Here is a 12,256-nt window from a genome sequence, read left to right on the forward strand (position 1 = left end):
GGTCTAAAACAGCGACGGCAGCTACGCATGACAACCCGGTAATACTATCGACAAGTCTCTTACTGGCACAATCGGGCAACAACCGATAGTGCGCCAGAAAATCGGAGCCGATGATTGCGGTGTTGACGTCGGCGATAATGAATCGCCATTGAAATAATAAAATAATAAAACGCCACACAGGTATAAATTATTATTATTTTATTGTAATATTACAGTTCGGTCACCGTTGTTCTGTTACATGTTTCAAGCAATAAGCACTAGGACAAGGAAAATGGGTTTGGAACATAAAAATCTTATGAAACGCAACTTATTGTAACTAATTAGAATATCAATTCTAACCCTATGTTCCCCAGAACTACTGTAGTTAAGAACTGCGTTGTAATACTGCAACATAAATGGTCGATCCCATTTCAAAAGTTTCTTTATTTCTCAGAAAACATGAAATTACAGCTTCATAGTTGGTCCGTAATTCTAAGCTTAACACTGTTAAATCTCCGCAATATATCTTATTGATAGAAATACTGAAGAAAAGTACATGGTAATGAACGTAAAATAGTTACGGCTATTCAGGTATGCTTGGCTTGAAATTACTGCTTATGATTATTAAAATAGTTGCGGAAATTATTTATTTTACTATGTATAACAGTTCATTCCTGATAATTAGTGTTTTCATATTCATTGAAGGGAACCTCTCCAAACTAACTTGACTTTAATGGATTAACTTTAATTTTAAATAGCAAATTTAGAAAATCCACTTCTTTTCGCGTAAAATAAAGTACAAGCGAGAAAACACTGTTTTTGAACGAACAGCCTTAACAAAACGTCAACGTCAAACCCGTTTCCTGCTGTCTTTCGAGGTTGTGGTGTCACTTTGTAAAGGTGCTTATGATTTGTTTTTCATCTAAAATCAATTTAAATCTTTATTTGTGTTTTACATGCTTTCTATTAAATAGTAAACATTAAATCTGTGAGAACTACTAAGTCAGTTTTTGTGTATATTTCAGATCACCATGGGGCGCCGGCCAGCGAGATGGTAAACAAATTACGACAGTACTTTTTTATTTTAATAGCAACTTATTGTTAATTATCAAATTATTTTTCAGCTACCGGTACTGCAAAAATAAACCGTATCCGAAATCGAGGTTCTGTCGGGGTGTACCTGATCCCAAGATCCGTATCTTCGATTTGGGTAAGAAGAGAGCGACCGTTGACGACTTTCCACTGTGCGTGCACTTGGTGTCCGACGAATATGAACAGCTGAGCTCAGAGGCTTTGGAGGCAGGACGTATCTGCTGCAATAAGTACCTCGTAAAGAACTGCGGAAAGGATCAGTTCCATATCCGCATGAGACTTCACCCTTTCCACGTTATCCGCATCAATAAAATGTTATCATGCGCTGGAGCTGATAGGTGAGTTTCGTCTTTTGATTCTCTAATTAAAACAGTTGTAACTTATATGGTTAATTGATAAACATTTTTTCAAAAATGATGATTAGGAGTAGGAGATTATTTATGTGATGTTGTCTTTTAAATTTGAACGAGAATTGATATAACATGAAACGTAAAAAAGCTGAGTTCTTTTAGTATTTGTTTTTACATAGATACTGATATCTACAAGTGATTGTACTTTACTTTTATGGCTAGTTTTAATAACAGTTATTGAATATTGCTTTCAATATAAAAAAAAACAATTGCTTATAAAGTAAAAGTTTTACTCTGATAAAATTTAATTTAGGTTCTGTATTTCAGAGACAATTTCAGTAATACTTCTAGGAAATATTTAAAGCAATTATAATTATTCTTTGAAGTCGATATGAATTTACAGACATCAACTTCAAGCTTAAACTCCCTATACTTATTCTAACTTTTTTCCAGGCTCCAGACTGGGATGCGTGGTGCGTTTGGCAAGCCTCAGGGTACTGTAGCACGTGTTCGCATTGGACAGCCCATCATGTCCGTGCGCTCTAGTGACAGGTGGAAGGCACAGGTCATCGAGGCTCTGCGCCGTGCCAAGTTCAAGTTCCCCGGACGTCAAAAGGTTATGGATTAATAATTTATTATTGCATATTTCATAGATGTTATTATTTGGCACATTGAGAATGACAACTTCCAAATAATTTTAAAAAGAAAATACAAGATTTTCAATAGCTAGTCAAAAATGTACAATGTTTTGCAATAGCAATATCCATTGCCTAATGAAATAACATAAATCGGCTTATGGCTGTTAGGGCTTTTGCCACTGCCTTTATAATACCCAATAATTTAGTAGAAGAAATAATTAATTAATTATCCTTTAAACAATTTGGCAAAATTCTTTTAAATATTAAAATGAGATTAAGAATAAAGTTACTTAAAGCAATCTTCCATTATAAATCAAATATTGAGGTGGTTGAAAGCTTAGCCAGCTGTAAACTGGAAAAATAATATATATCAATTTTCATTTTTTAAAGCAATTTTACATATCCAAAAATGATAGATTATTCTAATCAGTTTATTTGGACCACAGATCTACGTATCAAAGAAGTGGGGTTTCACAAAGTATGAACGTGATGAGTTTGAGAAGCTGCGTGAAGAGGGCCGCCTCGCTAATGACGGCTGCATTGTGCAGTACCGCCCGGAACATGGACCTCTCGACGCTTGGAGGAAGGTTCAGGCTGAGATCCTCAATGTATAATCTGATCAATACATTCTACTCTTAAATCTTGTGGTTTCATTTTGAAAATCATCAAAATTAAATATAGTAACTTTCATACCATAGAGCAGCTAATGAATCAGTTGCATATCCGATTGAGGCAACAGGGCAATTCTTTTAAGCTTTTCAAGCACTGGGCACCGTCTTCGTCAAACTAGACTGTTAGTTGAGTAATCTAAGACCCGACGAGAAACTGTTCTGCCTATGGGTTAGTTTGCCCTACCATTACAGGACGTCATGTGAGTCCGCACGGGCAGGTGCCACCGCCTTGCCTATTTCGGTTTGAAGGGAGGGCAGCCGTACATTAAAAACAAGTAAAACTTGTGTGTCTGAAATAGATGGCGGCATTAACGTTGTTGACGACTACGGGCTCCGGTGACCACTTAACACCAGGTGGTAAGGGACCTCCTGAGAGTCCGCATGGGTAGGTACCACCACCCTGCCTATTTCTGCTGTGAAACAGTAATGCGTTTCGGTTTGAAGGGTGGGGCAGCCATTGTAACTATACCGAGACCTTAGAACTTATATCTCACGGTGGTTGGAGCATTTACGTTGTAGATCTCTATGGGCTCCAGTAACCACTTAACATCAGGTGGGCTGTGAGCCTGTTCATCCATTTAACCAATAAAAAAAAAATTTAAGTAAATAAAACATCCTTAGGCCCGCAGTCCGCTCCCAATATTGGAGTGGATCGATCGTCTAGTACCACATACCCCATGCGGTGTAGGGACCTCGTAGAAGGTAGTCCCCGGCCCAAAAAAAAAAGTAAAGGGTTGTGCCTCGAATTATTTAACGACGCCAACTATTCGAAGAGAACATATTAAAGTAACTTAAGTCTAAGTAATCCGGCTCGCGCAGTAGCTCATTGTGTATGGTTGCTACGGTGAGTTCCTTCACCGGATCGGAGCCGAGCCGACGGCAATGCCACCATTGTGGTTGCGACTTGGACACGGCGGAGCACACGCTCGTCGCCTGCCCCGCACGGGAGGGGTGGCGCAGTGACCTCGTCGCAAAATAGGAAACGACTTGTCGTTGCCGAGTGTTGTAGCATCGATGCTCGACTTCTGCGAGTGCACCATCTCGCAGAAGGAGGTAGCGAGGCGCTTGAGAGACGTACAAGCCCATATATATACCCATTCGAATCTGCGCCATCTAGGCAAGCTTCGGATAGCGTGCCGACCAAGAGGGCTGGTGGTCGTGGTGCCGACAACGACCGGTCCGGCGTCCCGAGGAGGAGGGTTATGGGAGAGATGTGCTCCACACTAATCGCTTCACTTTCCTCCCTTTGCCTTCTCATGAGTTCTGACTCATGTGAGGTTCGGACATGGGTTGTTAAACGACAGGAGGTTTTTAGTCGGTTCGATTCCGACATGCCCCGCCCATCCCCAGTGGAGAGCGGAAGTCCGTCGATTTCCTTCTGACTATAAAAAACCCTTTTTAAACTTTGTAGCTAAAATATTTTTTAGGACGATCGACTCAAAATCATTCAATCTTTCTGTGGGACACCACGTACAACTTTAAACATTTCATACTGCGATGGGTCTTTCACCCGTGATCGCTAGTTGACATTATAAATCAACATAATTTGGCTAATCACGTCATATTCACACACGCAATTAAATTCATGCACGAGATTATCATTCAAACCGAAAACAAATTGCAATTTCGTTTGTTACCCATGAACAACCAATTGTAAGTAGGTACATAACAGACAAAAGGATATAAATATAATTAAATAAATTTTATATGAACAGAAATATTTAAAATTTCTCTTATCCAATCTTCACGAATTCTGTGGGTTTAATAAATAATAAACACGTTAATAAACACGGTGTTTAAAAAACAAAGCAGCCGGACAGCTCTACTCCTAATAAAATAAACAACAACGATATTGAAATTTAATTTCATTTTATTAATCTCACAATTATTTAAAAAATGATGTTATAGATTTACAAGGCAATTTGGATTTATGAACGGGCGACTTTCTTTTTCTTTTCTCGCCACTTCCTATTTTCACCGTAACCTTCTTGTTGAGCTCTCGACTAATTCTCTGAGCCTCGTGGAAGTCCAGATGTTCGGAAAACTTATCTAACTGCACTTTTCTCCCACACTCGGAACACGTTTCCGTCGGTACGTTTTCGTTGATTTTGACGAAAAAATTTGCTATTGTATTTTCAGTTTTATTAATATCGTCCGGAGGTTTCTTTTTCTTTTTATCTTCAACAGGAATTCGCGCTTCAAACTGATCTCGCTCTAGTCGAATCGTTTGCCTCTCTTCGTCTCTTAGGTTCAAAGCGAGATGATAGTCGGCGTGGGTTCCTAGATCTCCGACGGGTACGGCTTTACCGCATTCAGGACAACTGTAGTTCTCCTCACCCCTCACAGACTGACCGGCGACGTCAATGCCGGCTGTCCCAATTTCTACTTCAACATTAGATTTGAGCAATTCCCTAGTCCTGGCCACACGTTGGACGTCCTGAGGATCTTCATCGAACAGCGCAATACTTTTATTGATTTCATCGTTAATGGTCGATCGTGAATAATCCGACTGGTCACTGTCTTCGCCACGCTCGATGACGTCACAGACCGGCGTGCACGGTTTGATTACTGTGTCACTCTTTGAATTCAGTACATTTCTATTTTCCTTAAACTTATCGTTTAGAATTTTAGCAAAGAACGATTCTTGTCTGTCTAAGCTGGTCTCTAGTACGGAGTCACATTTCGCCTTATATTCTGCTGAGGGCGCAGTTTGTTCTTCAATTATATTGGCTTCCGTCTTTATGTTGGATTCTTTAAAGAATTTATTTATTATGTAACTTTTGTCTGCAGTTTTTTTTCCTTTCGATTCTAGCGTCTTCGCTTTGCAATGGTTAGTTCCCAGCGGCGCGGTCGTACACAGCTCCTCGGACTTTAATGAAGATACTTTATTGTCTTTGTTCGTAATGTCCTTAGAAGCTCCAGTTTCGAAGTAATCCCTGATCTTCTTTGATTTCTTCGTTTCAGAATTATCTTCGAACTTACCTACGCTTATTCCCAAAAAAACTATGGGCGCTTTCAGTTTCCTGTTGTCTTCAACATCTTTAATACAAATTATATTAATTAATTTTTTAAATTCACCCATAATCTCCGGGTGAAATGTTAATTTTCTGCGATAATTGGATGGACAAACTCAAGGTGTACCCGGTGCTAAGTGGTTACCAGAATCCATAGACATCATAGTGACACATGAGGTCGAAGTATCAGATCGACTTACATGAATGTACCCGTCTCAGGTTGGCCGCCCGCTGCAATGCAGTAACAGTCAGGATGGCTGTTTTTTTTATTGCTTAAATGGGTGGAGCAGCTGAGGACCAGACGAGATGGAAACAGCTCACGAGACAGGCAACGGTCAAGTTTCAGGGACACGACCTTCAGCAATGAAAAAAGCGACGAAGAAGAAGAAGAAGATGGGTGGACGAGCTCACAGCCCACATGGTATTAAGTGGTTACTGGAGCCCATAGACATCTGCAACGTAAATGCGCCACCCATCCTGAGATAAGTTCTAAAGTCTCAAGTATACTCTGAGTTACAACGGCTGCCCCACCCTCCAAACCGAAATGCATTACTGCTTCACGGCAGAAATAGGCAGGGCGGTGGTACCCACCCGCGCGGACTCACAAGAGGTCCTACCACCAGTAATCTGTCAGTGTCTGGCAGTGACCACGCAACTATATGATTCCGATGACCCGTTCCTATAGGCACAGCTCATTAAGTTTCTTATCGGATCATCTCAGTGGGTCGCGATTCCTATTATGTGGTAGATTCTGTGGTGCATTCCTCTTGCTAGGATAGCTAGCTAGCAAATTCTCTCAACCTGAGCCCCTGAACTCGCTCACCCGTCCGCACGTAGCTGGAATAGCACCTTAGGCTACCAGTGAATAGGTAGAGGAAAAGATCATCAGTTTTTTTTACTGTGTGTATGTATTTAAGTTCCAAACGTCTGCTGACTTATAACCACAGACTATTTGCTCTATAAGCCCTATATGTCGTTACATTACATTATTGTTACCTCTGCGAGGGGAGTGTTTTTTTTTATTGCTTAGATGAGTGGACGAGCTCACAGCCCACCTAGTGTTAAGTGGTTACTGGAGCCCATGGACATCTACATCGTAAATGCGCCACCCACCTTGAGATATATAGGTTCTAAGATCTCAGTATATTTACAACGGGTAACGAGTATAGTTGATCGATGGTGCCTCATCGTAGCTCAGTGCTGCAGGTGATTTACCGACAAAGGCATTACTTCGAACTGTCAAATTTAAAAGAATATATATATATATATACCTTTGGGTTTGTATCCTTCGGAGCCGTCCATGACAAGTTCAAACGCCTTATTGGACATGAAGTCTCCGTTTAAGTCATCATCAGGCAGAAAGTTGTAGGACCTGGACGCGGCGGAGTCCCCGCCTCCCGGGAGCTGCGCGGAGTAGCTGGCGACCATCTGTCTCGGCGTCCGGCTGTTCTCTAGAGCATCTTTATCGAGCCGATTTTCTATTTCGTCGGCGAGTTCCTTGAGCCATCTCCTGAGCGCGTCCACATCGACGAGGGCGGATTTGCCTTTAAAATTTTTGCAGCACCCAATACTTTTCGGGTTAAACCTGGCCTGAACCGGCTCCGGGTCTATGCCGCGCGCCACGTTGTACAGCCAAGCTCTGAAAATCTTATACCTTTAAACGAGCAATTCTTGTATATTAATATAATAATATATATAATCCGAATCTCGGAAACGGCTCCAACGATTTTCATAAAATTTAGTATACAGGGGATTTCGAGGGCAATAAATCGATCTAGCTACGATTTATTTTCAGAAAATGTTGTTTTATTCGTGTTTTCAATAATCAACTCTTCCCGACATCTATTGGCGAATAATAATACTATTTTTCTTAATTGAGGGCAACTAACCGCTTTAAAGACACAAGATGGCGTTATCAAAAAAAAAAAGCGAGCAAAGCTCGGTCATCATCTAATAATAAATATACGAAGAAACTTTACTGGTGGTAGGACCTCTTGTGAGTCCGCACGGGTAGGTACCACCGCCCCGCCTATTTCTGCCGTGAAGCAGCAATGCGTTTCGCTTTGAAGGGCGGGGCAGCCGTTGTAACTATACTGAGACCTTAGAACTTATATCTCAAGGTGGGTGGCGCATTTACGTTGTAGATGTCTATGGGCTCCAGTAACCACTTAACACCAGGTGGGCTGTGAGCTCGTCCACCCAATAAAGCATTAAAAAAAAAATAACTGCTGAGTCCATGGAGAGAGCACATTTTGAGTTTTGAAGTCCAGCTTCTTTCTGGTTCTAGTATAAGCTTGTTAACCTCCACGGCCCTGGCCCATACGTATAGAAATCGTTATTAAGTCTAAATTTGTACTTACCCATTTTTCTCATCAAACTTCTTCTGCAATTCCTTCACAGAGAACTTCTTTAGTTCGCCCATTGTAGCAATCTTTAGTGTCGTGCATACCATGGAGCCAAACTTTCCTCCTAAGTGTTTAACCTTTTTCACTGGCAGCGTGCTGTAAAGACAGCATTTTAAATTTCTGCTCTTGTTCAACACAGGACGGGTGAAGGAGGATGCAGTATGGTTGCTTTCATGCATTTTTAAAGTTTAAGTTCTTAAAACTAAATAGGTTTCTTTCCCACGCTATCCCTCATCATCATATCATCATGGCAATAATATCACGCTATTACTATCGCCAAGTATTCAAAATATATCAATTTGGTGACTCGCGCGCCACCTGTCGTACGTTGATCTATATCCGTGATGGTACGAAATTTTAAGTCAATCGGTTATTTCATCTGCAACACATCGAATACGAACTAACAAAGACACAAATATTCATGTTGTACAATCTGTTTTAGCAATTAGCACCAGTGTGATATTAATAGAGCTTACTACCGCCATCAGAAGGTATAAATACATTACCTGTAAAGAATATCAATGGAATGTTTGGGCAGTATTGTCTGTTTGTTGGGTTTGTTCATGCCGCACACCAGCTTCGCCAAGATCTTGTTGTGAGCTATACCGGCCGAACATCGAAAACCTTAAACATTAAGCAAAGCATGCAAGAGGTGAGACCTACATACACAACTACATTCTGAGCTACAACAATATTTTCATTGTGTTATAGTCAATATGTGTTTAATATAATTTTAATATCCCCGCAGTATCGACTAGATTGATGGCAGCTTCTCGTTATGACGTCTGTAAGATCTGTCCAGCATATAACACCCAGCAGACTAAGATGACTGCTACACATACATCAATTAATCTTTTTATAATTTTTTTACTCGCCATAAACATTATAAAAAAAAATAAACTTCAATTCCATCTTATCATTAGATCACTGATAACATCCAAATGCCGTTGGAAGTCAGCTTGTATAAATTTACAATCAGAAAATTATTCATAATTTTGCTGTGACAATTTTTAATATTGATTGTAATTAATGACTAGTGCAATATAAGGTACGTCCAATAAGATACCTGTTTCTTCATAGACTGCTGCTCTTATTTCACTCACAATGACAGCACCTACCAGCAGCTGTTTGGCGTCTTCGAAATCAAAATCTATTGAGTCTGCACCACCCGTGAGTACGTCAGACATAAACTCTTCTATTGAATCGTAGCCCAGTACGAAGGTATTCGGTAACGTTTCTTTAGTTACTGAACCTATATTTAATGTTTTTAGTCTTTCGCGCACCTAAAATTAATAGTACATACATTTAAAGTAACAGGGCTGTGTTAGCTAGATCTTTAGTATTTATTTATTTGATTTCTGTTGGTCTGCGAGTGTTGTTTTTAAACTCCCCATTTTTCACATACTACATATTTTACAAAACATTTGTGCAGTATTTATTTACAATGTGTGTGAGTTATTTATTAATTGTAGACAGATTACATTTAATCTTCTCTCTATTCTCTGATGATTTTTGTTGTATAGATAAATTCTTATTCATTAAAATCATATTTCAATACATTTAACTTTATATTATATGTGTAAAAATACTTACTGGCACTGAAATATCAAGGTATGCTTCGTCTATTGAAGCTCTTTCTAACAAAGCTGTGAATCTTTGCAAAACTCTGGCTACCTCTTTTCCAGCATCTCGATATCTATAATCATATTATTATTGTTACTTGTACAAAAGGTGCTTACAATTAAGATTACTATCAACATTAACAATCATATTTGAACTCTTCTTGACCTAAGACTGAGACCAGGTAGTGTATATATATCAAGTTTATATGCTTTTTAAAAAAAAGTTCTAATAATCTTATTCTAAGAAAAATTATATGTAAAATGTGTTCATGATCAACTTATATGACAATATTGTGTATAAAATTTTTAGTAATTACTGGTAGTAAGGAGTATTGTCAGACTGCATGGTAAGGTATACTGTCATACTACACACTCTTGCAGTGAAGCAATCACATAGTTTAATTAGAAACATGAGACAACCCCAACATATGCCTTCACCGTCATGTGTCAAGGTGGATGATCGCATTCAAATTATGTGTTGTTCACGCTTCAAAGGCAATAAGAGAAAAATATTTGAATATTTTTACTGTTGTCTTCTACTACTGAGCAACTAATGTTTTTCTTAAAAATATCAAGATAGTTTCTATTTAGGTTAATAATCTATGTCTTAGGATTCTTATGTTCATTGTATTTTTATAATATTTCCTATGCATAGTAAATTTTGTATAAATATCAAACTAACTTTAAATGTAAATTTTTTCATACTTACTTTGATATATCAGCTTTTCCTCTGTGACAAGGAACTGAAGGCAGCTGAATGTTAGGACATTTCTCTTTGGCCTCATCACCTCTCATGTGTCTTGTTACTCCCAAATCCCTCGCAACATAGTTCACTGCTATTATTCTGACAACAAAAAATTTTATTAAAAATTTTTACCCAGTGTTTGTACATGTGAGTCGACTATTATCAAAGCCGGCAATGTGACCATTGGACAATTATTGGTAAATCAGAAAAACGAATTATTGACTTTGTATTCCATTGGCAGTCACAAAACTCTTCGGAACGACATCTTAGATAAATAACAGGTTAACTATTAACCTTTATTTAATGCAGGTTTTGAACCGTATTCTCTGAAGGAGACGATTATATTCAAATCAATCTGTAATAATCTGTATTGACATATCAATAACATTTTTTTGTCCAAATGCACAGATTGCCACCTTTGATAATAGACGACTCATGTATATTCCTACAAAATTACAAAACAGAGTTATTGTTTTCTACATCAATTCAGTTACAAAAACCAATGCCAAATATTTTTGTTATTTATATTAAAAATTGTTTTAACATGTGTTTTAATATGTAGGTATCATAATGGTTGTTTGAGAACAAAAATTAAGAAAAACATTAGTTAATGATTATTTCAAATGATTTCAAAAACTATATTGATTTTATCTTGTTTTTAATCTGTACCAGCACAACCTTTTTAATTGTTTTTTTAGATTTAGTGGTATAGTAAGAATAGTTGTCCATTTTTCTAAGCAAAAATGTGTCTGTCTCACTACGGTTTCCACTAAGTTTGTTGCATACCCTCTCAACTTGAGCATGTCGGCTTATAAAACGGTTTGGGAAGTTTATCTTCGAGCAGTTCATGGTCTAAAAACAAATTATATTCATTTTGAAACTCACCCTCCACCTTTCCAAGGGTTATATTGCACCACCGCAATTGGTTTTCCTTTCAGTTCTGGGTTCAGTTTCTCTTCAACTTGACAATAAAAACAATCCATATCAATCAACACAACTACCCTGTTGTCTTGATCCATATTGACAATATTATTATTTTAATTATTGTCTAATATAGTTTTTTAGGTTTCATACAAAGTACTCATGATTTTTTATAAATATTTTTCAACGATACTACTAGAAACAGTGCTTAGGCCGTACATACTTCTTTAATTTTATAAGACTAAGTAAATATTATACAACTATTCTATTATTATTTTTAAGTTGATTGCTGCGGTCCAATAATCATATGAATGGAATCGGAGGATCCCGAGAAGTTCAGCGGCTTTGTTTCATTTTCCCACATTTGTACTTTCAAAGATACTAAACAGTTAATAAAGCACCGATATTACACATTTTAATCCGGAGAAACATTATATGGACAAATTATTAACAAATCACAACTTCACTCCTCGCGTTCCCGCCAAAAAGTCCGTTTTTTTTAAGGGATTTTATGACCTTGTAACTAAGACCTTTAAGTCATGTCTTATTTTAATTTATATTCTTATTGAATGGGGGTATGAACCACCGCACATGAACCCCACATGAATCATTTAAAAGACGTGTCGTAGTTCAACAAATAACACAGGTTGAATTCTACTTTGATCTCTGTGAACATAGCGTGGAAGAAAACATTTTTTTAATAGTTTTCGATACATACACGTATGCACCATTGTAGTGTGGTCAGTGAACTCCACAAGGGGTGTAGTGATCGATCATAGTATACTCCAGTCTGTAATGTGACAGATTAAATATCTGGAG

At 38.1% G+C, this 12,256-nt stretch overlaps 2 protein-coding genes and 1 long non-coding RNA gene across 4 annotated transcripts; 2 read left to right on the forward strand and 1 right to left on the reverse strand.

Moving 5' to 3' along the window:
- The first annotated feature begins 867 nt into the window (after nt 1-867).
- Nucleotides 868-2,699, forward strand: RpL10 (ribosomal protein L10). Its single transcript, NM_001043583.1, has 5 exons — nt 868-879; nt 1,005-1,033; nt 1,104-1,409; nt 1,875-2,037; nt 2,506-2,699. Exons 2-5 carry the CDS (start codon nt 1,011-1,013, stop codon nt 2,671-2,673), a joined length of 660 nt encoding a protein of 219 aa, NP_001037048.1. The 5' UTR covers nt 868-879; nt 1,005-1,010; the 3' UTR covers nt 2,674-2,699.
- A 1,883-nt stretch (nt 2,700-4,582) lies between these two features.
- On the reverse strand, nt 4,583-12,186 carry LOC101738512 (DNA polymerase eta). 2 transcript variants are annotated; one of them, XM_004921620.5, is made up of 8 exons: nt 11,402-12,186; nt 10,481-10,615; nt 9,743-9,845; nt 9,216-9,432; nt 8,656-8,773; nt 8,105-8,245; nt 7,016-7,383; nt 4,583-5,769 (listed from the first exon to the last, which is right to left on the reverse strand). In XM_004921620.5, exons 1-8 carry the CDS (start codon nt 11,533-11,535, stop codon nt 4,616-4,618), a joined length of 2,370 nt encoding a protein of 789 aa, XP_004921677.1. In that variant the 5' UTR covers nt 11,536-12,186; the 3' UTR covers nt 4,583-4,615. The 2 variants fall into 2 exon arrangements, with proteins under 2 accessions (XP_004921677.1, XP_012552703.1); XM_012697249.4 differs by lacking the exon at nt 11,402-12,186 and adding an exon at nt 10,811-10,950.
- On the forward strand, nt 8,590-9,210 carry LOC134199566 (uncharacterized). The gene is made up of 2 exons (XR_009974116.1): nt 8,590-8,801; nt 8,898-9,210. It is a non-coding gene; the product is annotated as an uncharacterized LOC134199566 (long non-coding RNA).
- Nucleotides 12,187-12,256: the final 70 nt, after the last annotated feature.

The sequence above is a fragment of the Bombyx mori genome, chromosome 10 (genome assembly GCF_030269925.1).
Source record: "Bombyx mori chromosome 10, ASM3026992v2".
Taxonomy (NCBI): Eukaryota; Metazoa; Arthropoda; class Insecta; order Lepidoptera; family Bombycidae; genus Bombyx; species Bombyx mori.

What these genes read in the sequence shown, in the direction of transcription:
- RpL10 (NM_001043583.1), top strand. Translation starts at nt 1,011, where the DNA reads ATGGGGCGCCGGCCAGCGAGATG. An exon ending in GGGCGCCGGCCAGCGAGATG is followed by an intron (nt 1,034 to 1,103) that starts GTAAACAAATTA and finishes ATTATTTTTCAG; the next exon opens with CTACCGGTACTGCAAAAATA. An exon ending in AGTTCCCCGGACGTCAAAAG is followed by an intron (nt 2,038 to 2,505) that starts GTTATGGATTAA and finishes TTTGGACCACAG; the next exon opens with ATCTACGTATCAAAGAAGTG.
- LOC101738512 (XM_004921620.5), bottom strand. Translation starts at nt 11,535, where the DNA reads ATGGATCAAGACAACAGGGTAGTTGTGTTGATTGATATGGATTGTTTT. An exon ending in AGCAGTCTATGAAGAAACAG is followed by an intron (nt 8,774 to 9,215) that starts GTATCTTATTGG and finishes TTAATGTTTAAG; the next exon opens with GTTTTCGATGTTCGGCCGGT. An exon ending in TCCATTGATATTCTTTACAG is followed by an intron (nt 8,246 to 8,655) that starts GTAATGTATTTA and finishes CTGTCTTTACAG; the next exon opens with CACGCTGCCAGTGAAAAAGG.